We start from the raw sequence: 24,770 nt of genomic DNA, 5'->3' as shown, positions 1-24,770 counted from the left end.
TGTCAGCCAAGACCCAGCGTTGCCTTACTCAGTGATCACGAACCCAGCCAGACTTCCAAAGTATTAGACAGAACTTTGCAGAGTGCATTTGTGCAACATGAGCCTAAACAGGAGGCCATGATGAAAGTGGGCGAAAAATATCACAACGAGCACGAACTAAGGTTTAGAACAAAACCTGTGATAATCCTCACAAGTGCTATAGTATGTTTAAAACATTTGCAGGCTAGAAGACATAAATTGGAGCCAATTTATCAGGAGCCGTTTTAAGGTAAAAACATAGTAAAAAACATTGAATACTGCAGAGAGCAATCATAATAAAAAGAAGTCACATTCACCCCGTTCCCAAAAATGTATTTATATTTTTATGGTGGGTAAATTGGTACCCCAAAATCCTAGTCATATGAGGTTTTCATGTGTAGAGAGTAATTTTGAATAAGAACATAAACAACCAAGGGTTTTTTTTTATTTGCGATGCAGAGAGGTTCCGACGATTTGAATTATATCCTGTTTTGGTATGAAGAGTTTATGTATAATTATGTATAATTTTACTTTAAATATGCTATGTCGTATGTATCCTTTTTTTATTATTTCTTACTACAAAGGTATTTTGAAGTTTGTGTTAAGACATTGGAATTTCAAACAATTGTTCCGAGTGACATCACGTAAGGTGCCAACTAGGAAAAGATTCCTTGGTAGGAAATGGCAGTACGTGTCAGTTTAAGTGGGTTGTTACCATTCCTGTCCAGCTTGTCCATGTCAGGTCGAGGTGGGGAGGGTACGTGGTGTGCTTGGACGAGGCAGTAGCGCAACCGACATGATACGAGTGGCACTGATATTAGCTGCAGCAGGGGCGTGCTGGGTATTGCCCAGGGGCTGTATGAATACTGAGGTGGTCTTTAAACCTCGGCCCAACCTTGCCATTGTTGATGAGTTGCACATCGAGTGTAGTGTCACCGAAGAACGTACCGCTAATATAATGACCCAACTGAAGAAAGGACAGGCTGGTTTGCACCATCTTTCTCCTGGCCAACTCCACTAAAACCTGCCCACATCACACAGGTGAGTGACTTCGTCCCAAAAGACGCAGATGGACGTCAGGTTCTTTCAACACTTCATACCCTCAGTGCGGGTGCAAAAGGCATGGAGACCCATCTTGTCAGCTCTAATGCTTTTGTTATTTTGGAATAGAAACTGACGATGAACAGAGGGACCTGAAGACACGTGAATAATGCCTTACCCACACAGGTCGGATTGACCAATTCGTTGGTGACCAAGCATAATGGGGAGAGTGGCAACTATGGTGTGTATAAAAGACTATTTGAACAAGATGACTGAATTGGTGATCGGTTGGGGAGGTGACCAAAAAACTAAAGGAATAAGGTGATGACTCTTGAGTTTACCCAGACTGTAAATATGTGTATATGCAAGCGGCCTTCATGCCAGATATAGGTATGGAACATTTCATGTGAGGGATAAAAACGATGATAATGGAAAATTAAGTGATGCTGTGTTAGAATCTTCCCAATTTATAGCACTTCGGCGGGCTTTAAAACTGTGACATTAGTTTGCCATGGGTCGTGAGGCGTGAGGGAAGTAGAATCAATGTTTTCGGTAGTTAGGAAAGGAAGCAGTTAGAGTTTTTTTTCTCTCTCTCCTCGTTTCTGCTTTTTTTTTATCCTGTTTTCCGAAATCTGAATATTCTTCACAAAATCCCTGAATGTTCCCGTTGTTGATATGATAGCATTATTAATACCACCCCTCTGCCAGTGCCATATTTCAGAAAAATTAAAAGAAAATTTTTAGTACCTAATCTATTTTGGTAGGATTTTTTCACAAATTGATGGTCTAATATTCTTAATTTTTGCATAAGGCCATTTAATTGACTGGAAATCAGTATATCAGTTGCAGAAATAAAAGACGATGCTTGAACCTTAGGGTGTCCTGCTATAAAGAAATGTACAAAGCACATACAGTGTATCTATGTATGATGTAGGCGGTTCTTCGTAACAGATAAACCATCGACTATCTGCCGGATTGTCACAGAATTTCCGAGGGCTGATAAATGAACCGCTAATTATATTTAGTAATTAAATTTGATAATTTCATGCATAAGAATTACATTTTCTTCGTCTTCATTTGGTACCTCCCTCGAACACTTGCGTAAAAATCATAGTACATCCTCTTACGACATAGTTTCAGGCTATCTTTCTCTTTGCCCTTCCAAATTCGTCGTGGTTGATTTTCTAGAGAAACTTCACACCAGGCGATCTTTCCTTTTTGCCTCTCTAAAATCGTCGTGATTGATTTTCTAGAGAAACTTCACACCAGGCGACCTTTCTTTTTGCCTTTTTAAAATTGTCGTGATTAACTTTCTAGAGAAACTTCACACCAGGCGATCTTTCTTTTTGCCTTTCTAAATCGTCGTGATTGACTTTCTAGAGAAACTTCACGCCAGGCGATCTTTCTTTTTGCCTTTATAAAACCATCAGCCAAACTCCCGACAGCTTTAATAAAGAGAAACATCTCTTTCAGTTTTGTAGGCAAAATAGTATCCCAGAAAAACCTGAAATACTATAATGATTAATGCCGAATTCTTTTATCTGTCAATTTTGCTAAAATGTTTTGTTACTTCATTTTTGTCAACAACTCAGTCATGTGTAATGAACATCCCTGTCACAAACACTCATACTAGGTGTAAGCTTGGATGAAAATAGCTGACTTAAGGCTTATATACAAAAAGACTTGAAAGTGTGAAGATAATTTTCTATGTGGCATTGTAAAATGCCAAAATGTGTTTATCATGGTTCTCGTTTCATTTTTATCTATATATTTTGCAACGGACCTGAGAAGTTTGGCGCGAATGGCAATGAGTCACAGTGAGTCCAGTAGGGTAACTGAGTGGCTGACTTACATAGCAATCAAAGCAGATGCTATTCCATAAAACAAATTTGCTTCTCTCAACAGGGAATCCTGACAATGAAGGAGAATTTCTTCGTTTCATTTCCAAATCCTGATTCTTTGGTTTTTTCTCCTAACATTAGTAATTATGACTTGGACCATCGACGGATGGTCTCTTTTGTTATTAACTTCCTCGCAGTTATAATAATTTAACAGAGAACTTTCGCTTTACACTGATCCCTGATCCTCTTTTCCTGCGGAGAGCAACCAGATTTGCTGGAGAGCAGCAGCGATATGCAATAAATGTTCCACGCTGCCGAACTTCTCAGTTCCAGTGGTCTTTTATTCCTCACACCATTGGAGTGTGGCACTCTCTCCCTAAGATGTCTTGCAATTAGAACTTCAAGTTTTCAATCGAAGATACAATGCATTAGTACCCTATCACAATTCACATCCTGATTTGTTGATTTATTTATATTGTTATCTGTTTATATCAATGTGCTGATTTATCTTTTTTCTTTTCCAAACACAGATTTCTTCTTTCTATTTTGTTTTATGTCCTTTAACCTCTTTCAAGATTGAGCTCGTATTCAAGTCAATTGCCCCTGTAGGCTGTTTCATATAAATAGAGGTTATCTTCCAAATAATAATAATAATAATAATAATAATAATAATAATAATAATAATAATAATAATAATAATAATAATAATAATAATAATAATGATTCTTTGAAAGTTTGAATTTCAAGCCAATTGTCTCCCAAGGCTTGTTACATATGAATAGTGCTTATTTTTGAATAATAATAATAATAATAACAATAATAATAATAATTCTTGGAAAACTTGAATTTCAAATCAATTGCCGTTGTGGGCTTGTTACATATGAATAACGTTTATTTTTCTGAATAATAATAATAATAATAATAATAATAATAATAATAATAATAATAACAATAATAATATAATAATAATAATAATAATAATAATAATAATAATAATAATAATAATAATAATAATAATGTGTAAAAAAATCCACAATTATATAGTAAATATATTACTATGTAAAATATGTACAAATAAACCAAACATATTCGAACACTTGAACGTTAGCACTGACGAGAAACACCGTTCAAGAGTTCGAAAGTCTTTGGTTTACTTGTACATATTTTACATGGTAATATATTTGCTATATAGCTGTGGATTTTTATTACACAGATTGTTTTTCACAAAATTGTAAATCTATTAGCAATGATGATAATAATAATAATAATAATAATAATAATAATAATAATAATTCTTAGAAAGCTTGAATTTCAAGTTAATTGCCTCTGTTGGCTTGTTACATGTGAATAGGGCTAATTTTCTGAATAATAATAATAATAATAATAATAATAATAATAATAATAATAATAATAATAATAATAATAATAATAATAATAATAGACGTGTGCTTTAACCGCATCCTATTTTTTGTCCATTTTTTTAATTAGCATGATTATTTACTTGGAAAGAAGTAAGTATTCAATTGGTCTCTTAACACTTTCAGTGATAAAATCTCGAGTTTTCCTCTCTTCTTGTTTTCTTTGTCTCTTCATTCATTTTTCTGAAGCCTGCATATTCGTCACAAATTGATGAACAATTTATTTATAAATATAATCGCATTTTAATACCATCCCTCTGCCATAGCCACGCTTCTTCAAAAAAGGAGAAAAGATTATTTCTAGTGCTGAATTTATTTTGTAGGATTCCTTTGGAGTAGATGGATTAATATCTTAATTTGGGCAGAGCGTAATTTCATTGCTCTGGAAAATCAGTTTCTGTAATAATAAAGATGTTTGAATTTTAGGGCGCCATGCCGTAGAGAAACTACACACACACACACACACACACACACACACACACACACACACACACACATATATATATATATATATATATATATATATATATATATATATATATATATATATATATATATATGAAGTTAAAAGATTATAAAAAGAACTTGGAATGATTGGATTACCTCACCCTTGTTTGATACAGAATGAAATCCAGACGATAAAAAGTATCCATTCTCCTAAGTGTATCGAGATTTCTAATACATTTCAATAATAGTCATTATTAGTTTAAGAACTGGATATGCATTTTAATGTTTATAACAAAATTAGAGTTACATTTTTAGCTTTTTTTATTTAAAATCCTCAAATGAGATTAAGTTCATACACAATGTACAAAGTGTCCGGGGTAAGTGCAATACGTGTACATGTGAATTGTATTAGGACTTTAGTGGTTATTTATTGAACGTAATAGGTTTCTGTTTGTGAGAAGAATTAATCTGTTGACACGGATTTCACTTGGAATAATAAGAGAGTAACACAGCTTTTCAGTTTAAAATGTTTTGATTACACATAACATAAAAGTTTTACATAAACGACGAAAGCAGAATTAAGAACAAAGTGATAGCACTTCACTGGGTCAGCAGGTGTCCGGTGTTTGTTTATCAATAAAATCATCACTTCGTATCAAGGACTTACAAAAAATTTCGTTATATACCTGATTTCTAATAAAGAATCCGTCACGTAACCTACAAGTTTACGCTCATTTATTTGAATTGATAACCTGAGATTTCATTTTCATTCGTTATAAGCCTGAACGTTATATAAGCTGTGAACGTTATAAACGAACATTATATAAATATATACATATATATATATATATATATATATATATATATATATATATATATATATATGCTCTACATACCCATATGTATATAAATATCTCATAGTCAATTCATTTTCATTTGTTATAAGCCTGAACGTTATAATTACTGTGAATATATATATAAATATTTATATATATATATATATATATATATATATATATATATACTTTACACATATGTATATATATATATATATATATATACATATGTATATATAACTATCTCATAGTCAATTCATCATAACATAGATAAACCTGCTACTGTCTGATTTAAATTTTAAAGAATTTCTGACCTGACATATATGTTTAGTAGATTCTAGCATAAATTAAATATTCCAATCCTGATTAGTCAACCTCCTCGAACACTTAGGTAAAAATCATTTTAAATTCTCGGCCCACATAGTTTCAGTCATGAACAACAACAAAGCAAGCTTTCTTTTTCATTTCTACAGGTCGTCGACCGATTTTCGAAAGTAACTTGGACACAAGGACAGCTTTCTTTTTGCCTCTCTAAATCAAGCCGTGATTGATTTTCTAAAGCAACGACACCATATCATTTTTCCTTTTGTCTTTCTAAAATCTTTGTGATTTATTTTCTAAAAAGCAATGGCACAATATCTTCTTTCCTTTTTTGTCTTCTATAATCATTGTGATTTATTTTCCTAAGCAACGACACCATATCATCTTTCCTTTTGTCTTTCCTGAAATCGTTCCGATTGTTTTTCTTAAGCAAACGACACCAAATCATCTTTCCTTTTGTCTTTCTAAAATCATCGTGATTGATTTTCTAAAGCAACGACACCATATCATCTTTCCTTTGTCTTTCTAAAATTGTTATGTTGATTTTCCTAAAGCACTGACACCATATAATCTTTCCTTTTTGTCTTTCTAAAATCATTGTGATTGATTTCCTAAAGCAACGACACCATATCATCTTTCCTTTTGTCTTTCTAAAATCGTTGTGATTTATTTTCTAAAGCAATGGCACTATATCTTCTTTCCTTTTGTCTTCTATAATCATTGTGGTTTATTTTCTAAAGCAACGACACCATATCATCTTTCCTTTTGTCTTTCTGAAATCGATGCAATTGTTTTTCTTAAGCAACGACACCAGATCATCTTTCCTTTTGTCTTTCTAAAATCGTCGTGTTTGATTTTCTAAAGCAACGACACCAAATCATCTTTCCTTTTGTCTTTCGTGTTATGATTAATTTTCTAACGCACCGACACCAAGTCATCTTTCTTTTTATCGTTCTAAAATCGTTGTGATTGATTTTCTAAAGCAACCTCACCATATCATCTTTCCTTTTGTTTTCTAAAGTCGTTGCTTGATTGATATTCTTGCTTAACGACACCATATCATCTTTCTTTTGTCTTTCTAAAATCGTTGTGATTGATATTCTTAAGCAACGACACCATATCATCTTTCCTTTGTCTTTTTCTAAAATCGTCGTGACTTATTTTCTTAAGTAACGACACCATATCATCCTTCGCTTTGTCTTTCTAAAATAGTTGTGATTGATTTTCTAAAAGCAACGACACCATATCATTTTCCTTTTGTTTTCTAAAATCGTTTCGATTGATTTTTTCTTAGACAACGACATCATATCATCTTTCCTTTTTGCTCGCTAAAATCGTCGTGATTGATTTTCTTAAGCAACGACACCATATAATCTTCCTTTGCTAAAAATCGTCGTGATTGATTTTCTTAGCACCGGCACCATGTTATCAAGGCCGTTTTGTCTTTTTAAAACAGTTGTGATTGATTTTCTTAAGCAACTTAAAACAATATCATCTTTCCCTTTGTCTTTCAAAAATCGTCGTGATTGATTTTCTTAAGCAACTTGACATCAAGCAATCTCCCGACATCTCAATCCAATTATTGAGGAAATATTATCACAATAAAACCTGAAAAACAGTAATGATTAATACCGATTCCCCTCCATCTGTCAATTTTGTTAAAAGATGTTTTGTCATTTGATTGTTTCTTAATAACTCAGCGGGTTGATAGGATCATCTCTGTCACACACTCGCAGGTCTATTGCAGGTAAGAAGGGGAACAGTTAGAACTATATACAAAAACAAAAGACTGAAGACAATTTTCTGCTTGGCATTATAAAATGCCAAAATATGTTTATTATGCTTCTCAAATAATTCTTATTTATATATTTTTATATATCTTTACATATAAAGAATGGCAATGAGTCGCAGTGATGCCAATAGAAAAATTAAGTGGCTGCCTTTCTTCGCAAACAAAACCTGCAATCCCATCAATAATTCGGCGCTCTCTTTAGGGAATCTTGACATTGAAGGAGAATTTCTTCATTTCATTTTCAAATTCGGAGCCAGAGTTTTCAGTGGGAAAAGTTTCCAAGATGACTGAACAATCGAGAAAGTAACTTTTTCATTATTATTCATAAAAGTTTCATGATAGCACAAGTCACTAAAATGGTGAAGAAATCCACAGTAGTGTGAATTTTACATATATTCCTGAAAATATATATATATATATATATATATATATATATATATATATATATATATATATATATATATATATAATATATGTATGTATGTATAGTATGTATATATATATACACATATATATATATATATATATATATATATATATATATATATATATATATATATATATATATATATTATATATATATTAGGAAAAAATATATTAGAAAAATATATACAAACGTTTGTATATATATTTCTAACACATATTTACCATGACATTGTGGGGATTCTTCACCATTATTATTATTATTATTATTATTATTATTATTATTATTATTATTATTATTATTATTATTATTATTATTATTGTAATTGTTTTCTTGTTGTTGTCGCAGTTCTTATCGTCAATGTGGTTGTTTATCATTCCTACCTATAATTACTACAATAGCTGTTGCTTTCTCATTGGCTGAGTACCATCGTCCCTCCAGCCAAGGACTCCCGCAAAGGTTGGCAAGCTCGCAACAGGCAATCCTGCCTCCTTTATAACGGCGAGCAGACCTCCAAGTAGCCAGTTGAACTGCAACGCCACTGCAGTTCCAGCTTTTGACTCCTCTCCGATTGAAGTGATATCTGTCGTAAGTCATTGTTTAAGCTATGTATCAAGTTCTTCATTTTCATTTCATGTATACACTCCAAATAAGTTCTTCCATTCTTTTATCATTTCAGGCTTCGGAAAAATAACGCACCTGGAAAAATAAGTCAAAGATTATCATTCACTTCAAAAGATATCATTTTATAGTTAGTATTTAGGCTTCGGAAAACTGACTTGACATAAAAATATTGCACGGAAAATATATAATATATTATATATATATATATATATATATATATATATATATATATATTATATATATATATATATATATATATATATATATGTATATGTATATATATATATATATATATATATATATATATATATACATATATATATATATATATATATATATATAAATATATATATATGTATATTATACATATATATCCATATATATATATATATATTATATATATATATATATATATATATATATATATATATATATATACATACATATATACATATATATATATATATATATATGTGTGTGTGTGTGTGTGTGTGTGTGTGTGTGTGTGTGTGTTTTAATTTACCCACATAAAATTTCTTCCAAAGAACACTACAGGGTACGTGAACTCTACCAAGAATAGAAATCTTAACCTACAATTATTTGTTAAGTCAGGCTGTTGTATTTAAAACATTTCAATTATTTCCAGGTCCACAGCGTCTAAGACTCCTTAAAATGTTGGCTACGTCACGAACATGGATCCTTTTGGCGATTGTCTTCGCGCTGGGAATCGTCTGCTTTGGCCAGGTTAGTTATATGAAATATATACCGTATATCTATGTGTATGTATATATACAGTACATACATACATACACACACAAACACAGATATATATATATATATATATATATATATATATATATATAATATATATATATATATATATATTTGTGTGTGTATGTATATATATATATATCGGATATCTAATTTAACACTATGAATTTCTTTTTTTAAATTGTTGCATACATAAGGCATTAGATGAAAATATGCTTTCTATTAAGTAACACTATCCGTTTCTCTCGCATTCATTTTTGTTAACTCAATCCCTATTTTAGTTTACTTAGTAATTATGTTTCTGCTTCTTTGTAGCAACTGCCCATTACTTTTTGTCGCAGATTTCGAGTCTCTATTCTCTATTATGAATTTTATTTTAATTTTTCTTCTTGTTTTTATTGTTTTATTTTCAGTACACTAACCCCCGCATATGCTCAGTCGTTGAACCGGCGGTGAAGAATGCCAGTTCTCTTGCCAGGATCCCACCATCTTGTTGTGCGAACACCTTTAAGTGAGAATAATTAAGTGCTTTTTTTTTCTTTCATAATGCTTTTAGAGGCCGGTCTGTGCCTTCATTATTCATGAGAGATATCTATTATAATAATAATAATAATAATAATATAATAATAATAATAATAATAATAATAATAATAATAATAATAATAATAATAATAATAATAATAATAATTTCTTCTGTTCTTTCTTATCATATTTTTTGGAAGCCTGAATTTCAAGCCGCTTTGGTCTTGTTCCATATGAATAGTGTCCATCTTCTGAATAATAATAATAATATACAAAACTTTAGCAAATTTTGTTCATCGTTATTATATCAATGTGGGCACTCTCGGCTAATTTGCATAGGAATGCAATTAAAAAGATTCATTTGCCACCAAATGTAGATTATGCTTAGAAATTACAAAGAATTTTCCATTAGCTGATTAGAGAAGGAGGGTCATTTAATATTTTTTAGTTAAATCCATTAAAGGGTGCCATATCACGTGACCCACATTTAGAGCGGTATTTGATGCACGAATTCAGGTCTACAGGTCGTCATATTACGTCCAAGCTGTTATCATTAATGACGACGTATTCAAGGTCAGAAGGTCAGGTGTATAAATCTCTTAAAAACTCTGTAAATCTTTATCATAGTTTATTTTTATTATATGTACATCTTAACAGCTGAGAGAAATTACAATAATGCTTTTGAAGAGGAAACTTGAAGAAATTACTCAGCTCTTTACTCTAGTTTATCCATACAATTTTTTTAATTGTATCTACTTTATTATCATTTTCTATCTAAAAAAATAGATAAAGCATTATTATGGTTAAAAAAATTAAACGACTAAATTTATCTTTATTTTCTCTTTTTCTTCCTGTAAAGCACTTGTCTTAGTAACCACAACGGCCAATGCCAGATGAAGTGGCTGACGGGATCGTGTGATTATACCACTAACGTTTGCTCTTCTCGGTGGTACTGTACTTGTTGTGGATGTGAGTAACCCATCCTCTTATTGTGTATGGTTGTGAGCATTCAAGTCCTCTTTCTTTTGTGTGGTTGTGAGTTTCCAAAGCCCTTTTTTTGTATAGCTGTGGGCATCCAAGCTCTTTCTGTGTGATTGTGAGTGGCCAATTCTTTTTTTGTGTGGTTGTACGCATTTAAGTCCTTTTTTGAGTAGTTGTGAATATTCAAGTCTTTTTTTTAATGTATGGTTGCGAATATTCAAGCCCTTTTCTTGTGTATGGTTTAAGTCCTTTTTTGTGTGGCAGTGGTTTTCAAGTCCTTTTTAGTTTGGTTGTAGGCATTCAAGTCCTTTTTTGTGTGTGTTTGTGAGTATTTGGGTCTTTTTTTTATGTGACTGAGGTATTTAAGTTTTTGTATGGTTGTAAGACCAAAACTTTTCAGTTTGGTTGTAGGCATTCAAGTCCTTATTTTTAGTTTGGTTGGGGTATTCAAGTACTTATATAAATGTTTAAAGTAAGTATCTGAAAATACATATAATAAAGATTTATTTCAAGTTACTTTTATTCCAAGTATACCGTTAAATGTATTAACAACTACTAGTTCTCGTTGGCAGCATGCAATGAAACCAACACCAATAGCCAATGTAAACAGGCAGGAGGACGTTGCTCCAAAATTGCACCTCCACCGAATACCATGCTGGGTGGAATAAATAAATCATGAATGCTGCAAGTGAGTTTATTTCCTAAGAGGTAGTTCTCAAGATTAATGATATATATATATATATATATATATATATATATATATATATATACATATACATATATTTATAGATATATATACATTTATATTATATATACATATATATATATATATATATATATATATATATATATATATATATATATATGTATGTATGTATGTATGTACATATGTATGCTAACAATAAAAAGTTTAAAATTGTCTAAGCAATGCCTCCACTCAGATCTTGCTTAACATTTGTAAAAGATCTACACTCCACTCCCACATAAAGTATTCAGAACCAACCTTCATGTCCTCTAATTCAAATAATTTTCTTATATTTTCTTTTGTTTTTTTAAACTAGGTGTTGCAAGGACAAATGCGATGAAACCACCTGCGCACGAGGCAGAGGATATTGCTCTCCCGATGGAATATGCAAGCCTGGATATCGCCCCAGTACAAGGGCAACCTGCCAAGGCTTCAATTGTACTTGTTGTGTCCCTTAGGATACCTCTTTACCAGCTTTTTGTGCTGCGCTGACCACAATTCCAGATGCTGTTACCAAGGGAGTAAGTACGCCAGCATGTTCAAAATGCCCTCTTAAGAATCACCTTTCCTTCACTATCGTCGCTCTCTGCCTTTTCTTCCCCAGGTAGTCGCTTTGGCCTCGGCCCACTTTCCTGCCCAACTTCCTCAACAACCTCAGGCTTCAAGGATGATTACATCCCGGGAGAGAGTAGTGCCATCAGAGCAACTAACACGGTGCCCTGAAAGGGCATTACTCAAGATTCTTTGCAGAGTCCCTTGAGCACCTAGCTGCAACCACTTTCATTCTTCTTATTGTACCTTCGTTCATGTTAACTTTCTTCCATCTTGTTTTCCACCCTCTCCTAGCAATTGTTTCGTAGTGCAACTGCTTTGAGGTTTTCCTCCTGTTACACCCCTAAAACCATTTACTTTCAGTTTCCCCATTCAGCTCTTAATGGCCCTTGGCCTAAATTTTATAGTCCATTCCAAAGATGTTTGATTGCAATTACAATAAAAATGAGATAAATTATTGGTCAAAATGCACGTCTGAATTTGAAGGGATTTTAGTGGAAGTATAAACAAAAAAATTGTTCAAGTAGGAAATTACAAGTCTGAATTCAATAATAACCACCTGTATATATATATATATATATATATATATATATATATATATATATATATATATATATATATATATATATATATATATATATATATATATATAACCTCAGTAGCTCAGTCAAGCAGCGGCCTAGGACTTCGTAGAGGTCCTTGGCACGTGTTCAAATCCGCAGCCGACTGGTCATTGAAGGCGGACACTTTGCTATCGTGTAGACACCCCGGGATTACGTATGTAATCAGCGGATAGGGTTTCCTGAAAAGCAAATCAGTGTTACAGACTAATACACACATAAACAAAGCCACTCCAACATCTAAAAACATAACAGACACCTCACACGTCTCGAACTGTCGACCTACCCGCCCAGTTCTCTCGCTGCTTAGGAGAAAGGCTGGGGATTAGTACAATACGCGTACACATCGTTACAGGGGTCTAAGCGCCAAGTCAAAGTCCTTCATAAAAGAGGGCATCGTGCTTACCCCATATAGAAAATGGGAAAAAGCACGTTAAAACGCAAGATATATATATGTATATATATATATATATATATATATATATATATATATATATATATATATATATATATATAATCAATAAGTAACGTCCTTTAATATCCAATTCGCTCTATTTCGAGGTAGAACCAATTGGATATTAAAGGACGTTTATAACTCACTGATTATATATAAATCACAATGATGTGATACAAAGTCATACATATATATCTATATATATATATATATATATATATATATATATATATATATATTTACATATATATTTTATATATATATATGCGTGTGTATGTTTGAGTACCTGCATGTATATAAACACACACATACAAACACAAACAATCAAACAGGGAGACAAAGAGGGAGAGAAAGCGGATAATAATTAATATCATTTGGTGTTTAGGTGCTCATGTGATATCATTTTCACCTCTTTCTCATTTCAGAAGTCATCGATGCAGCAGCTGTGTGTTCTATTGACCCAATACCAGCAGAAAAAGACAAGTAAGAACAGCAGCACCAACAACAACAGGATATAAATAAAAGGAAAAGAAGCTTCCTTAGTATATTTTACTGTTATGTTTTTCTCACTGGCACATTGTACCTTTCTTCATGCTCAACTGAAGGTGTAGGGAATTATTATTATTATTATTATTATTATTATTATTATTATTATTATTATTATTATTATTATTATTATTATTATTACCAGAACAAGTATTAAAGAAATACCATCTTTCAGTCATTCTGTTAACAATGAATGAGTAACAGTTTCCCCTGAAACTAGAGTTTATTCCCACCTTCCATTTTCTTTAATCTATCACTTGCTATAGGAGTGGAGTGTCACAGTTTGACTATTGCACAGTGATCATTTATAAGTTTATTTAACATCTGAGTGGCGTTGCAGCAACAATATTCCTGAACACCGAAATTAGACAGCTCGATAAAATATATTCAAAAGGAAAGTAACAATTTCTTAGAGAAACTGCATGCATGCAATCCACGCATACTTTACATAAATTCTCTAATTCATTGCTGTTAAAATATCATACCTATACGTTTTTGCTTATTTAGCAAAACAAATTTATCAACAAAAAGAATATAACAATTGCAGAGGAATACAAATAGGCCAAACGACCTATAACAGCAATTAAGTGGGGTCTCAGTTGTGTCCCCATCGTATTTCTAAGACAATTTATGACATTTCTTTATTTGTGTTCATAAAAATTGATTGGCTTTATATTTGATTGGCTTTGTACTTGATTACCTTTATACCTGAGTAAATAAAATTTGATTGGCTTTATACCTGCTTCCAACTGGAGGTATTTTATTACCCTTCCTAATTAATGCATAATCTCTCTTGGAATGTTATGCAATCATAATTGTATACACCACAAATTCTTTCCCATTCACTCTTACTCTTCTAATGAGTGTCAAAACCTACCATATGTGGCGCATGGGCGTGAGGCTAGCAACTGCATCCCGGAAATCTGTGGATGCGTTCACGTGGTATACTCCTACCAGGCTCAAACTTTGTATTCATTTATAATTAAGAACACTCGTCCACGAGTGATAACAGACCAAGGAAGAGAAATTAAACATTTCACTGTCATGGCATATCAACTGTCAGCAAAAGGGGTGGAGAAATCTCATGACAGAGAGGTCGTGAATTTGCTTCGACAAGTAATTGGAAGGAATGTGAACCAGTGGGTGAATGGGCTGTTTACAGAGGAATTGGCCATAAACACGGCGTATAATACATTAGTGAATGGGTACGTCCCACTGTCTGGTGTCCTGCCAATACTCAGCGTTGCCTTACTCAGAGATCACGAACCCAGCGAGACTTCCAAAGTATTAGATAGAACTTTGCAGAGTGCATTTGTGCAACATGAGCCTAAACAGGAGGCCATGATGAAAGTGGGCGAAAAATATCACAACGAGCATCAGAACTAGTTTTAGAACAAAACTTCGTGATAATCCTCACAAGTGCTATAGTATGTTTAAAACATTTGCAGGCTAGAAAACATAAATTGGAGCCAATTTATCAGGAGCCGTTTTAAGGTAAAAACATAGTAAAAACATCCACTGAGCTACTGCGAAACAATCATAATAAAAGAAGTCCCACATTCACCCCGTTCCCAAAAATGTGTTATATTTTATGGTAGGTAAATTGGTACCCCCAAAATCTAGGCATATGAGGTTTCATGTGTGAGGATAATTTTGAATAAGAACATAAACAACCAAGGGTTGGTTTTTTTTTATTTGCGATGCAGAGAGGTTCCGACGATTTGAATTATATCCTGTTTTGGTATGATGAGTTTATGTATAATTATGTATAATTTTACTTTAAATATGCTATTTCGTATGTATCTTTTTTATTTCTTACAACAAAGATATTTTGAGGTTAAAGTTAAGGTGCCAACTAGGTAAAGATACCTTGGCTGGAAATGGCAGTACGTGTCAGTTTAAGTGATTTGTTACCAGTCCAGTCCAGTTTATTCATGTCAGGTTGAGGTGGGGAGGGTACCTGGTGTGCTTGGACGAGGCAGTAGCGCAACCAACATGATATGAGTGGCACTGACAATAGCTGTAGCAGGGGTGTGCTGGGTATTGCCCAGGGGTGTGTAAATACTGAGGTGGTCTTTAATCCTCGGGCCAACGTGGCCCTTTGTTGATAAGTTGCACATCTAGTGTAGCGTCACCGAAGAACGTACTGCTAGTAGAATGACCCAACTGAGGAAAGGACAGGCTGGTTTGCACCATCTGCCTCCTGCCCAACTCCATTATAAAGTTTCCCACATCACACAGGTGAGGGACTTCGTCCAAAAAGACGCAGATGGACATCAAGTTCTTTCAGCAGTTCATACCCTCAGTGCGGGTGCAAAAGGCAAGGAGACCCATCTTGTCAGCTCTAATGCTTTTGTTATTTTGGGGCAGAAACTGAGGATGAACTAAGGGACCTGAAGACACAGGTGAATAATGCCTTACCAACACAGGTCGGATTGATCAACTCACTGGTGACCAAGCATCATGGGAAGTGGCTACCATAGCGCGTATAAACGACATTTTGAACAAGATGACTGAACTGGTGATCGTTTAGTGAGGTGACCAAAGAACTAAAGGAATTAGGTGGTGAGCCTGAGTTTGCCCAGACTGTAAATGTGCTAGATGTAGATGTGGAACATTACATGTGAGAGATACAAAATATGATGGTAAGTGGAAAATTTAAGTGTTCCTGTGTTATAGGTTCTTTATTTAAGGCACTTCTGGCCTTATTGCAAATTCATGTGACATTAGCTTACCCACCTACAGAAAATCACTTGGTTTTTTTTATTATGAACTCGCCAGTGTACACTCTGTACAACATAGCACCGCTGTGCGTAAAGGACAGTGAGGAATGGTTGGAAAAGGTGCACACACAGGCGAAGGAAGTGATCATTAAAAAAGACAGGCCATCCATTGGCGTTGTGGACTCAGAAAAGGACTGCAAAAAGATCACATTAAAATAAGTGTCTGTTATGGAAGAGTCCTTAGGAAAAGGACCAAAAGCCAACAATTTACTTGACATGTGGCCAGGGTTGGGGCCACATACCCTATTGTACTTGGGTCAGGTGTGTGGTTCCACCCTCTGGGCCCAGGCAGATGTGGATTTGTAGTTTCCGACCGTGAGCATGTTTTTTGTACTGTCCCCCTAGTTTATGAATTGTGAATTTCCACCACTATGCATCAGTCCTTCATCAATGGCTTAGAAGTAAAGCTGATACCAGTCAGGACCTACACCCAGCCTTCTATTTCCTCAGTGGTAATGTGTGATACATACATCACTTGCCTGTTTTTTTTATATATCATATATACAGTACACACACACACACACACACACACACACACACATATATATATATATATATATATATATATATATATATATATATATATATATATATATATATATATATATATATATATATATATATATATATATATATATATATATATATATATATATATATATATATACGTGTGTGTGTGTGTGTAAATAGTGTCTGAGTGCCCTCTTAACTTCTAGAATTCTTCACACTTTTTGGATAAGCTTGTCACTATAAAGCCTGAAATCCGAAGGGAAGAATATGAGGAAATTCTATCGCCTGTAACAAAATTCGAAGGGGCATCCAGAGAGTCAGATGTTCACTTCCGCAAAGGAGCGTTGGCTCAAAAATCCCTTGATACTATCCTCACCTTGTATTGCATTCACTCTTTAGTTTACTCTTAATCTCTCGCACTTATCTTGCTGACTTTTCTGCTTCGCCTGTTCAGCCTCTCACCTCTTATCTCTGCTATACTTAATCTGAAGCACCTGTGCGATAAAACGGCTTCCAGTATTCCACCGTCTACAACAGACAATACACCATCTCTTGTTCATATTTACTCTCAACTTTCTCTATTTGCAAATATCTTCCTACTATTTCACTACTTTCAGGAATTTCTCTTCGCTGTCACCTGAAAACAACCATTCCAAACTCAATTCCCAGCATATTTCTAAACCCACAGCTCTGCACCTATGTCAAATGTCCTTTCCCTGACTCCTTGCATCACTCTGCCAGTGGAGATATGAAACAGCACAAACACATAACAAATGCTTGTCTCAAGCCCTTCTCTTTCCCTAAAGTCCTGGCTCACTTCAATGTCCCATTTTCTTTTCTACTGGCCATCTCTCTCTTTCACTTTCTTCTTAAACACTTTCACCAACCTGTTGTATTCTTATACACAATTTTCTCTCGTGTCCCGTAGTGTTCTAGTGATCTCTATTTGCCTTTCGCTAAAATTCTTCCTATCCTCATCTTACCAGTGGCTGACTTTATTCACTCTTCCCATTCTACTACAACTACAGACATTACCAGCTGATTCTACGACGCCATGCTGGAATTTTACACCATAGCCCACTTTTCATCAGTTTTCTGAATATGCATGATTAATTTAATTCAGTCTGTTACCCCTTCCAGTCATAAAATCGAGAGTTTTTGCCACCCTTCGTTTTTGTGTTTCCTTGTCCTGTTTTCTGAAATCTGAATATTCATCACAAAATTCCCTGAATTGCCCCTTTATCGATGCAAAAACATTTTTAATACCATCCCTCTGCCATCGCCATGTTTTAGAAAAGTAAAAATGACAGTTCTCAAATTTGAATTTATTCTGTTAGGAACAGTTCTCAAAAAATAGATGGATTAATATTGTTAATTTTGATACGTAATTTCTTATTCCTGACTGGAAATAAATATATCGGTTACTGTAATAATTAAGATGCTTGGATTATCAGGTATCCCGCAGTAGAGGAAAGTACAAAAAACATAGATACATACAACGTAGGCAGTTTCTCATAATGAGGATTTACAGTATTTCCAAATTCTGCCACACTTGCAACGATAATTGCGTTTGCTTAAAAAAATTTTTAACATGTTTCTCTCCTAATTAGTCGTCGCCTTCTTCGAACACTCATTTAGAAATCGTTATATATTCTTACATTAGGCCATCAATCTTGTTGCCTCTCTGAAATCGTCGAGATTAATTTTCTAAAACAACATGAGATCATCTTTATTTTGTCGTGGTGGTCATTGTGAGCATAAAATATCTTCAAGAATATTTAAGCTGTAACTTATGACGATATAAATAATTATTTGTTAACAGTTTTGAAAATTTGCTAGTCTCTGCAATATTTATTGATGGTCTCAATTTCGTAGACCTCTAAAATTTTACTCTTCAGCTGATACTCTGAACGTTTCAGCAATCCACAATATTTTACAAATGTATAATTTGTAGGTTTATAGACTAAACAAATGAAAATTCTGATAGCTTTCCCCTAATTTTCTTTTTTTTTTATAAAATTATGTACATGATACGTAACTAGGATTAGTGATGTGAGGTGTCAAAAAAAATAAGTGGTTTTCATATTATGAAAATGACTTACGAAGAGAATTATTTTTGCATAAACATCTACGCAAAAGCTGTGTATGCCTGGTCCTGGCCTAATTAACTATTTTCCAAGAACATGACCCAAAGACCAATTAACTTGTAATTTCTTACTGAAAACGCTGCCTATCCTTGTGACCCTGTAAGACTGACACGCAGAGCTCTCTCTCTCTCTCTCTCTCTCTCTCTCTCTCTCTCTCTCTCTCTCTCTCTCTCTCTCTCTCTCTCTCTCTATCAGCATTTCTGATACTGGAAAGCTGTCTCTTATTACATGCTTTTACTACATGTTTTTATTTAACTTGACTTTTGCGACTGTCCATCTGTCTGTTTGGGTCAAAACTTGTAACTCAATTTTCGACCTGTTCCCTTCGCCCGATGGAATTGAAATTTTGCATGGTTACTCAATCCTGGTGACAATACAACCTTACATGATCAGTAGGTCAGCAGTGACCTCTAGTAACCCTGCAGTGACCACTCCCAGTATCTCAAGATTTGTATGAAACTCTTCTGATTTTTCATACCTTCTTTGACTCGGTAGATCAAGTTAATAACTCTATGGATATCACGTTCAATTTTTTTTTTACAATCATAAATCGGTTACAATTTCTGGCAAAACTAAAAAGTCTGAAATAGAAAAAAAATTTTTGTTTTTAAATAAGATTATGTACACGATACCTAACTAAGATTAGTGATGTGAGGTGTTAAAAAAAATAGGTGGTTTTGATTTTACGAAAATGACTTACTAAGAGATATATTTTTGCATAAACATCTACGCCAAAGCTGTCTATGCCCGGTCCTGGCCTAATTAACTACTTTCCAAGAACATGACCCAAAGAGCAATTGACTTGTAATTTTTTACTCAAAACACGCTGCCAATAACCTTGTATCCTTGTGACCCTGTAAGACTGACACGCAGAGCTCTCTCTCTCTCTCTCTCTCTCTCTCTCTCTCTCTCTCTCTCTCAGCATTTTTGATAATGGAAAGCTGTCTTCTTATTACATTCTTTTTTTATATGCTTTTATTTAACTTGACTTTTGCATCTGTCCATCTGTTTGTTTGGGTCAAAACTTGTAACTCAACCTTCGACCTGTTCCAATGGACTCAAAATTTTGCATGGTTACTCAATCCCGATGACAATACAACCTTATATTGTCAGTAGGTCAGCAGTGACCTCTAGTGACCACTCTCAGTATCTCAGTATTTGTATGAAACTCTTCGGATTTTTCATACCTTCTTTGACTCGGTAGAATGCGTTAATAACTCTACGGATTTGTCAAACCTTCTTTGGTTCGACAGGATATCACGTTCAATTTTTTTTCTTCTTTTTACAATCATAAATCGCTTACAATTTCTGTCAAAACTAAAAAGTCTGAAATCAAAAATATTAAAAAGAATTTTAAAAACGCTTTTATTAAAATGCACAAAATAGTAAAGTATAATTTTTTGAGACACCAGGATTTTCTTACAATTACTCATGTATACAAAAATATAAGCGTAGGTACCAAACATGGAAGGAAATGATACAAGAAATTAAAAAAAACATATTTCTCTTGTCGCATTCCTTCCGTGTTTGGCAACCACGCTTTTATATTTGCAGACATGATTATTTGTAAGAAAATCTTGGCGTGTCTCAAAAAATTATTTTTTCACTTTAGTGCATTTTAATAAAAGTGTTTTAACTTTTTTTATATTTTTATAAACCGAAATGAGGAGCTGTCATCTTAATTCCCTGCGGTTCTAAGACGATGAGCAATCTCCCTATAGTTATAGTATCAAAGCTATCTCTTTCAAGTTTTTATGCAGAATGGTATCCCAACAAAATCTTTTAAAAATTACAATGATTACTACAGAATCCCGTTCATTGATCAATCTTGTTAAGATGAAGTATGGTTTGCTTTAATTTTTTTGTAATAAGTCAATTATTTAATCATTTGATTACCTGACTTCTCTGGTTCAAAGAATATAAAGTTACTTTATTTCTACACAAATCGAGAAAATTATTTTCTCCTTCCATATTCAAAAACTCCATTGTATTTCACGAAATTAAATCAAATAAAGAAAGGAAAAAATAAATAAATATGTAAATAACTAAATTGAAAACTTCAGTTTCAAATGTGTCTTCTAAGGTTTATAGATTTATTTATATTATTATTTTTATTTTCACCTTTCCAATGAGAAGAGGTTAGCAATCTCCCAAAAATCGGAATGCCAATTTGTGTGAACTATAAGGGTTGAGGGTAGAAAGGCACAGTAAAATACACATGTAAATAGCAATTAAAGTTAAACAATTGAAGACATATAAGAGTCAGTTTAGATATTAGAAAATATAGGCAAGGGGTAATGACTCATTGCAATATTGCAGACATTTATGAAAAAAATATTTCCTTAACACGAACTAAATTATTATTATTATTATTATTATTATTATTATTATTATTGTTGTTGTTGTTGTTGTTGTTGTTGTTGTTGTTGATCTTCTTGCTGTAATTCGAATTGCTAATGTGGTCGTTTTAGCATTCCTGTTTATACTTCTTATGACAGGCTGACGCTTCCTTATTGGCCGAGGGCCTTCTTACTTCAGCCAATGAGAGGGCCATGTAGGATGTGCGAGCACGCATGCGCGAATTTACCTACGGTATAAATATGAGCGCGTCTCCAGGCAGATCACACTCGACTACCAACACCTTCGAAGTTCACTCCCGACACTCTTCTTCGATCGAAGTGATTTCCATCTAGTAAATATTTTTTTGTCTTTTTTTTTTACTGTAACGCATGTTGTATTCTTCCTATTGCCCATTGCATTTTATATCACATCCAAAATAAATCAGAGACCATTTTCGGATCCACTTCTTGAGATTTAGTTATTTTCGTTTTTCAAAATTATTTATTAAAGATAAGTCGAAAAAAAAAAGTTTGAATTGTGGCAGATTATTCATATTTCAATATTGCTCGCCGTAGGGGGGATAGGGCCGTCAGTGCACCTCGCCTGGTGCACTGTAGGCACTACTTAAAGGTCTTTGCAGCATCCCTTCGGCCCCTAGCTGCTACCTCTTTCTCTCCTTTTACTGTACCTCTGTTCATATTTCCTCTCTTCTCTCTTCTAACAATTGTGTCATAGAGTAACTGCGAGTTTTTCCCACTGTTACATCGATAAAACCTTCTTACTCTCAATTTTCTTTCCAACTCTGAATGACCTCAGAGGTCACAGCGTTTGGCCTTTGGTTTAAATTCTATATTTTATTCTATTCAATATTACTGATTTGGTTTTTCCCACGCTCACTTATAGACGTACCAAAGGGTTTTCCTCTTGAAAACAAATAGCCAGGTTTAAATTCATTCTGAAAGATACAATTTCTTGCCGTTAGTTCTGTAGGCCTTGCAATAACTGACTTTGATTTCAAAATCATTTGCTGCTGTATATATATATATATATATATATATATATATATATATATATATATATATATATATATATATATATATATATATATATATATATATTATTGTAATGCAGTTTATGCAAATATTTTGGGAAATGAAAGAAGAAGTCATTCTGAGCAGAAAATGTTCTATAAACATGTGCATTTGTCGGTGAGGTGAATTTTTAAGATAACTGCTTATTGTTAACACTACTCTTGGGCAAGAAAGATGGTGTACAGTATGTCGAGCAGTTAGGGATATGGGGGAAGGGTTGATGAAGCGCATCAGGCAACTGGATTGCTAGTCTTGTAACTATGATTTTTTTCTTGCGGGTTATTGAAAAATGTAACACTACATTCCCTTCAACTGGTAAATCACCCGTGAACGGACTTCATGTGCTCTCGTTGTAATAATTAGCTTTACTTATCAAGAAAGTAGTTTAAATGTTGCTTGCGAACATTTTTTGTGATCGTTGAATTCTGGCGGACTCTGTCCTGCAACTTCGACACGGAATTGTTGAATCAGGCGTCAGGAATAGGCCTACGCCTATGGTAGAGTGATAGTGACAGTAGTCATGATAAGAAAGGAATGCAGGTAGGGAGAATACTGCACTTTAAATAACGTCAGCTTTTTTACCTATATCGAATATTGTATGAATAGGCTACGTTTGACAGGAATGAAAGAATAAAGAGAATTTTCAATAATGTTCCCATTCTTTTTCATCTGACAGAGACGAAAGCGTTTTCATAGGTGCATTTATTTCCTCTGACTTGTGTTTCATGAATACTATTGGTGGAGAAGAAGAGATTTTTGATAATGCTTTTTAAATCTTTGATCAGTGTGTAATGAGTAGGCCTATCTTTGATGGAGGGGAGATTCCATTAGGCTTTCTTTTCTTTTCTTCATCAGAGTTAGTGAATACCATTGAGGGAGAGTGAGAAGGTTTCAGTGATGCATGAATTTTTCCCATTTGTTCAGTATCTAAAGAGTAAATTTGATTTGAATGTATTTTATTGACATCGGCCTAATTGCCAATTTCCTATTATGCATATAACAGTGGAGTTCACAACCGTATAATCTAGAAATTGAACTGTTGCAAAACCCATAAATAGACATCATATCTGCATATTCCACATTACTGGAGCGGTAAGGCATTGTCTTCGGTTTCTTGCTCGCAAAATGAATCTGAAATTAGGCACTTGTAACCCAGAAACAATCGCTTATCTTGGTAGAAAAGCGAAACTTCACTGATTACTCCGACATCTTTCTTGCCCGAGAGCAGTGTTAACAATAAACAGTTATTTTAAAAATTCACCTCACCGACAAACGAAGCCTTAAAATGCATATATTTATAGAACATTTTCTGCTCACAATTACTTTTCCTTTCATCTCCAAAAATGTTTGCATAAACTCGTGTTACACCTTGTATATATATATATATATATATATATATATATATATATATATATATATATATATATATATATATATGCATGCATGTATGTGTTATGCATGTATATCTTGTCATGAAGAACCATTCAGTAGTGAGCGTAAAATAATCCTAAGTCTTAAATCTTAACCTGAAATGATCTGTTAACAAAACCTGTAGTTTTATATTATTAATGAAATATCTTAATTATTTCCAGGACTTATCGGACAGGACTCCTTAAAATGTTGGATACGTCACGCATAAATGGATCCTTCTCGGGATTACCTTCACGATGGTCAGCGTTTGCTTTGCACAGGTTAGTTATATTATATTATATTATATTATATTATATATATATATATATATATATATATATATATATAAATATATATATATATATGTTTGTTTTTCAATATCACTCTTGCATATATCTTGTAGTTTCACGATGTCTTATACAGAAAGTTTCGGAAACTGATTTTAATTTGTACCAGTGCCCCATTTACCCGTGTTACAATGCATATTCTGAAATTAAGTCTGTATATATATATATATATATATATATATATATATA

At 33.4% G+C, this 24,770-nt stretch overlaps 1 protein-coding gene across 4 annotated transcripts in view; it reads left to right on the top strand.

Moving 5' to 3' along the window:
- The window catches only part of LOC136844887 (uncharacterized), a 239,130-nt gene extending 224,441 nt beyond the window's left edge, over nt 1–14,689 (top strand). For 3 of the 4 annotated variants that reach the window (XM_067114189.1, XM_067114199.1, XM_067114180.1), the window contains exons 2-7: nt 9,409–9,506; nt 9,947–10,044; nt 10,915–11,024; nt 11,609–11,724; nt 12,098–12,302; nt 13,833–14,689. In XM_067114189.1, the coding sequence (XP_066970290.1) occupies nt 9,435–9,506; nt 9,947–10,044; nt 10,915–11,024; nt 11,609–11,715 (387 nt within the window). In that variant the 5' untranslated portion in view covers nt 9,409–9,434 and the 3' untranslated portion in view covers nt 11,716–11,724; nt 12,098–12,302; nt 13,833–14,689. The remainder of the gene's footprint in view (nt 1–9,408; nt 9,507–9,946; nt 10,045–10,914; nt 11,025–11,608; nt 11,725–12,097; nt 12,303–13,832) is intronic. The other variant, XM_067114208.1, reaches the window with a different exon arrangement.
- The last annotated feature ends 10,081 nt before the right edge of the window (nt 14,690–24,770 follow it).

Source organism: Macrobrachium rosenbergii, chromosome 2 (genome assembly GCF_040412425.1).
Source record: "Macrobrachium rosenbergii isolate ZJJX-2024 chromosome 2, ASM4041242v1, whole genome shotgun sequence".
Lineage (NCBI taxonomy): Eukaryota > Metazoa > Arthropoda > Malacostraca > Decapoda > Palaemonidae > Macrobrachium > Macrobrachium rosenbergii.
The sequence above is the reverse complement of the archived record's forward strand: the minus strand, read 5'-3'. Positions and strand labels throughout refer to the sequence as shown.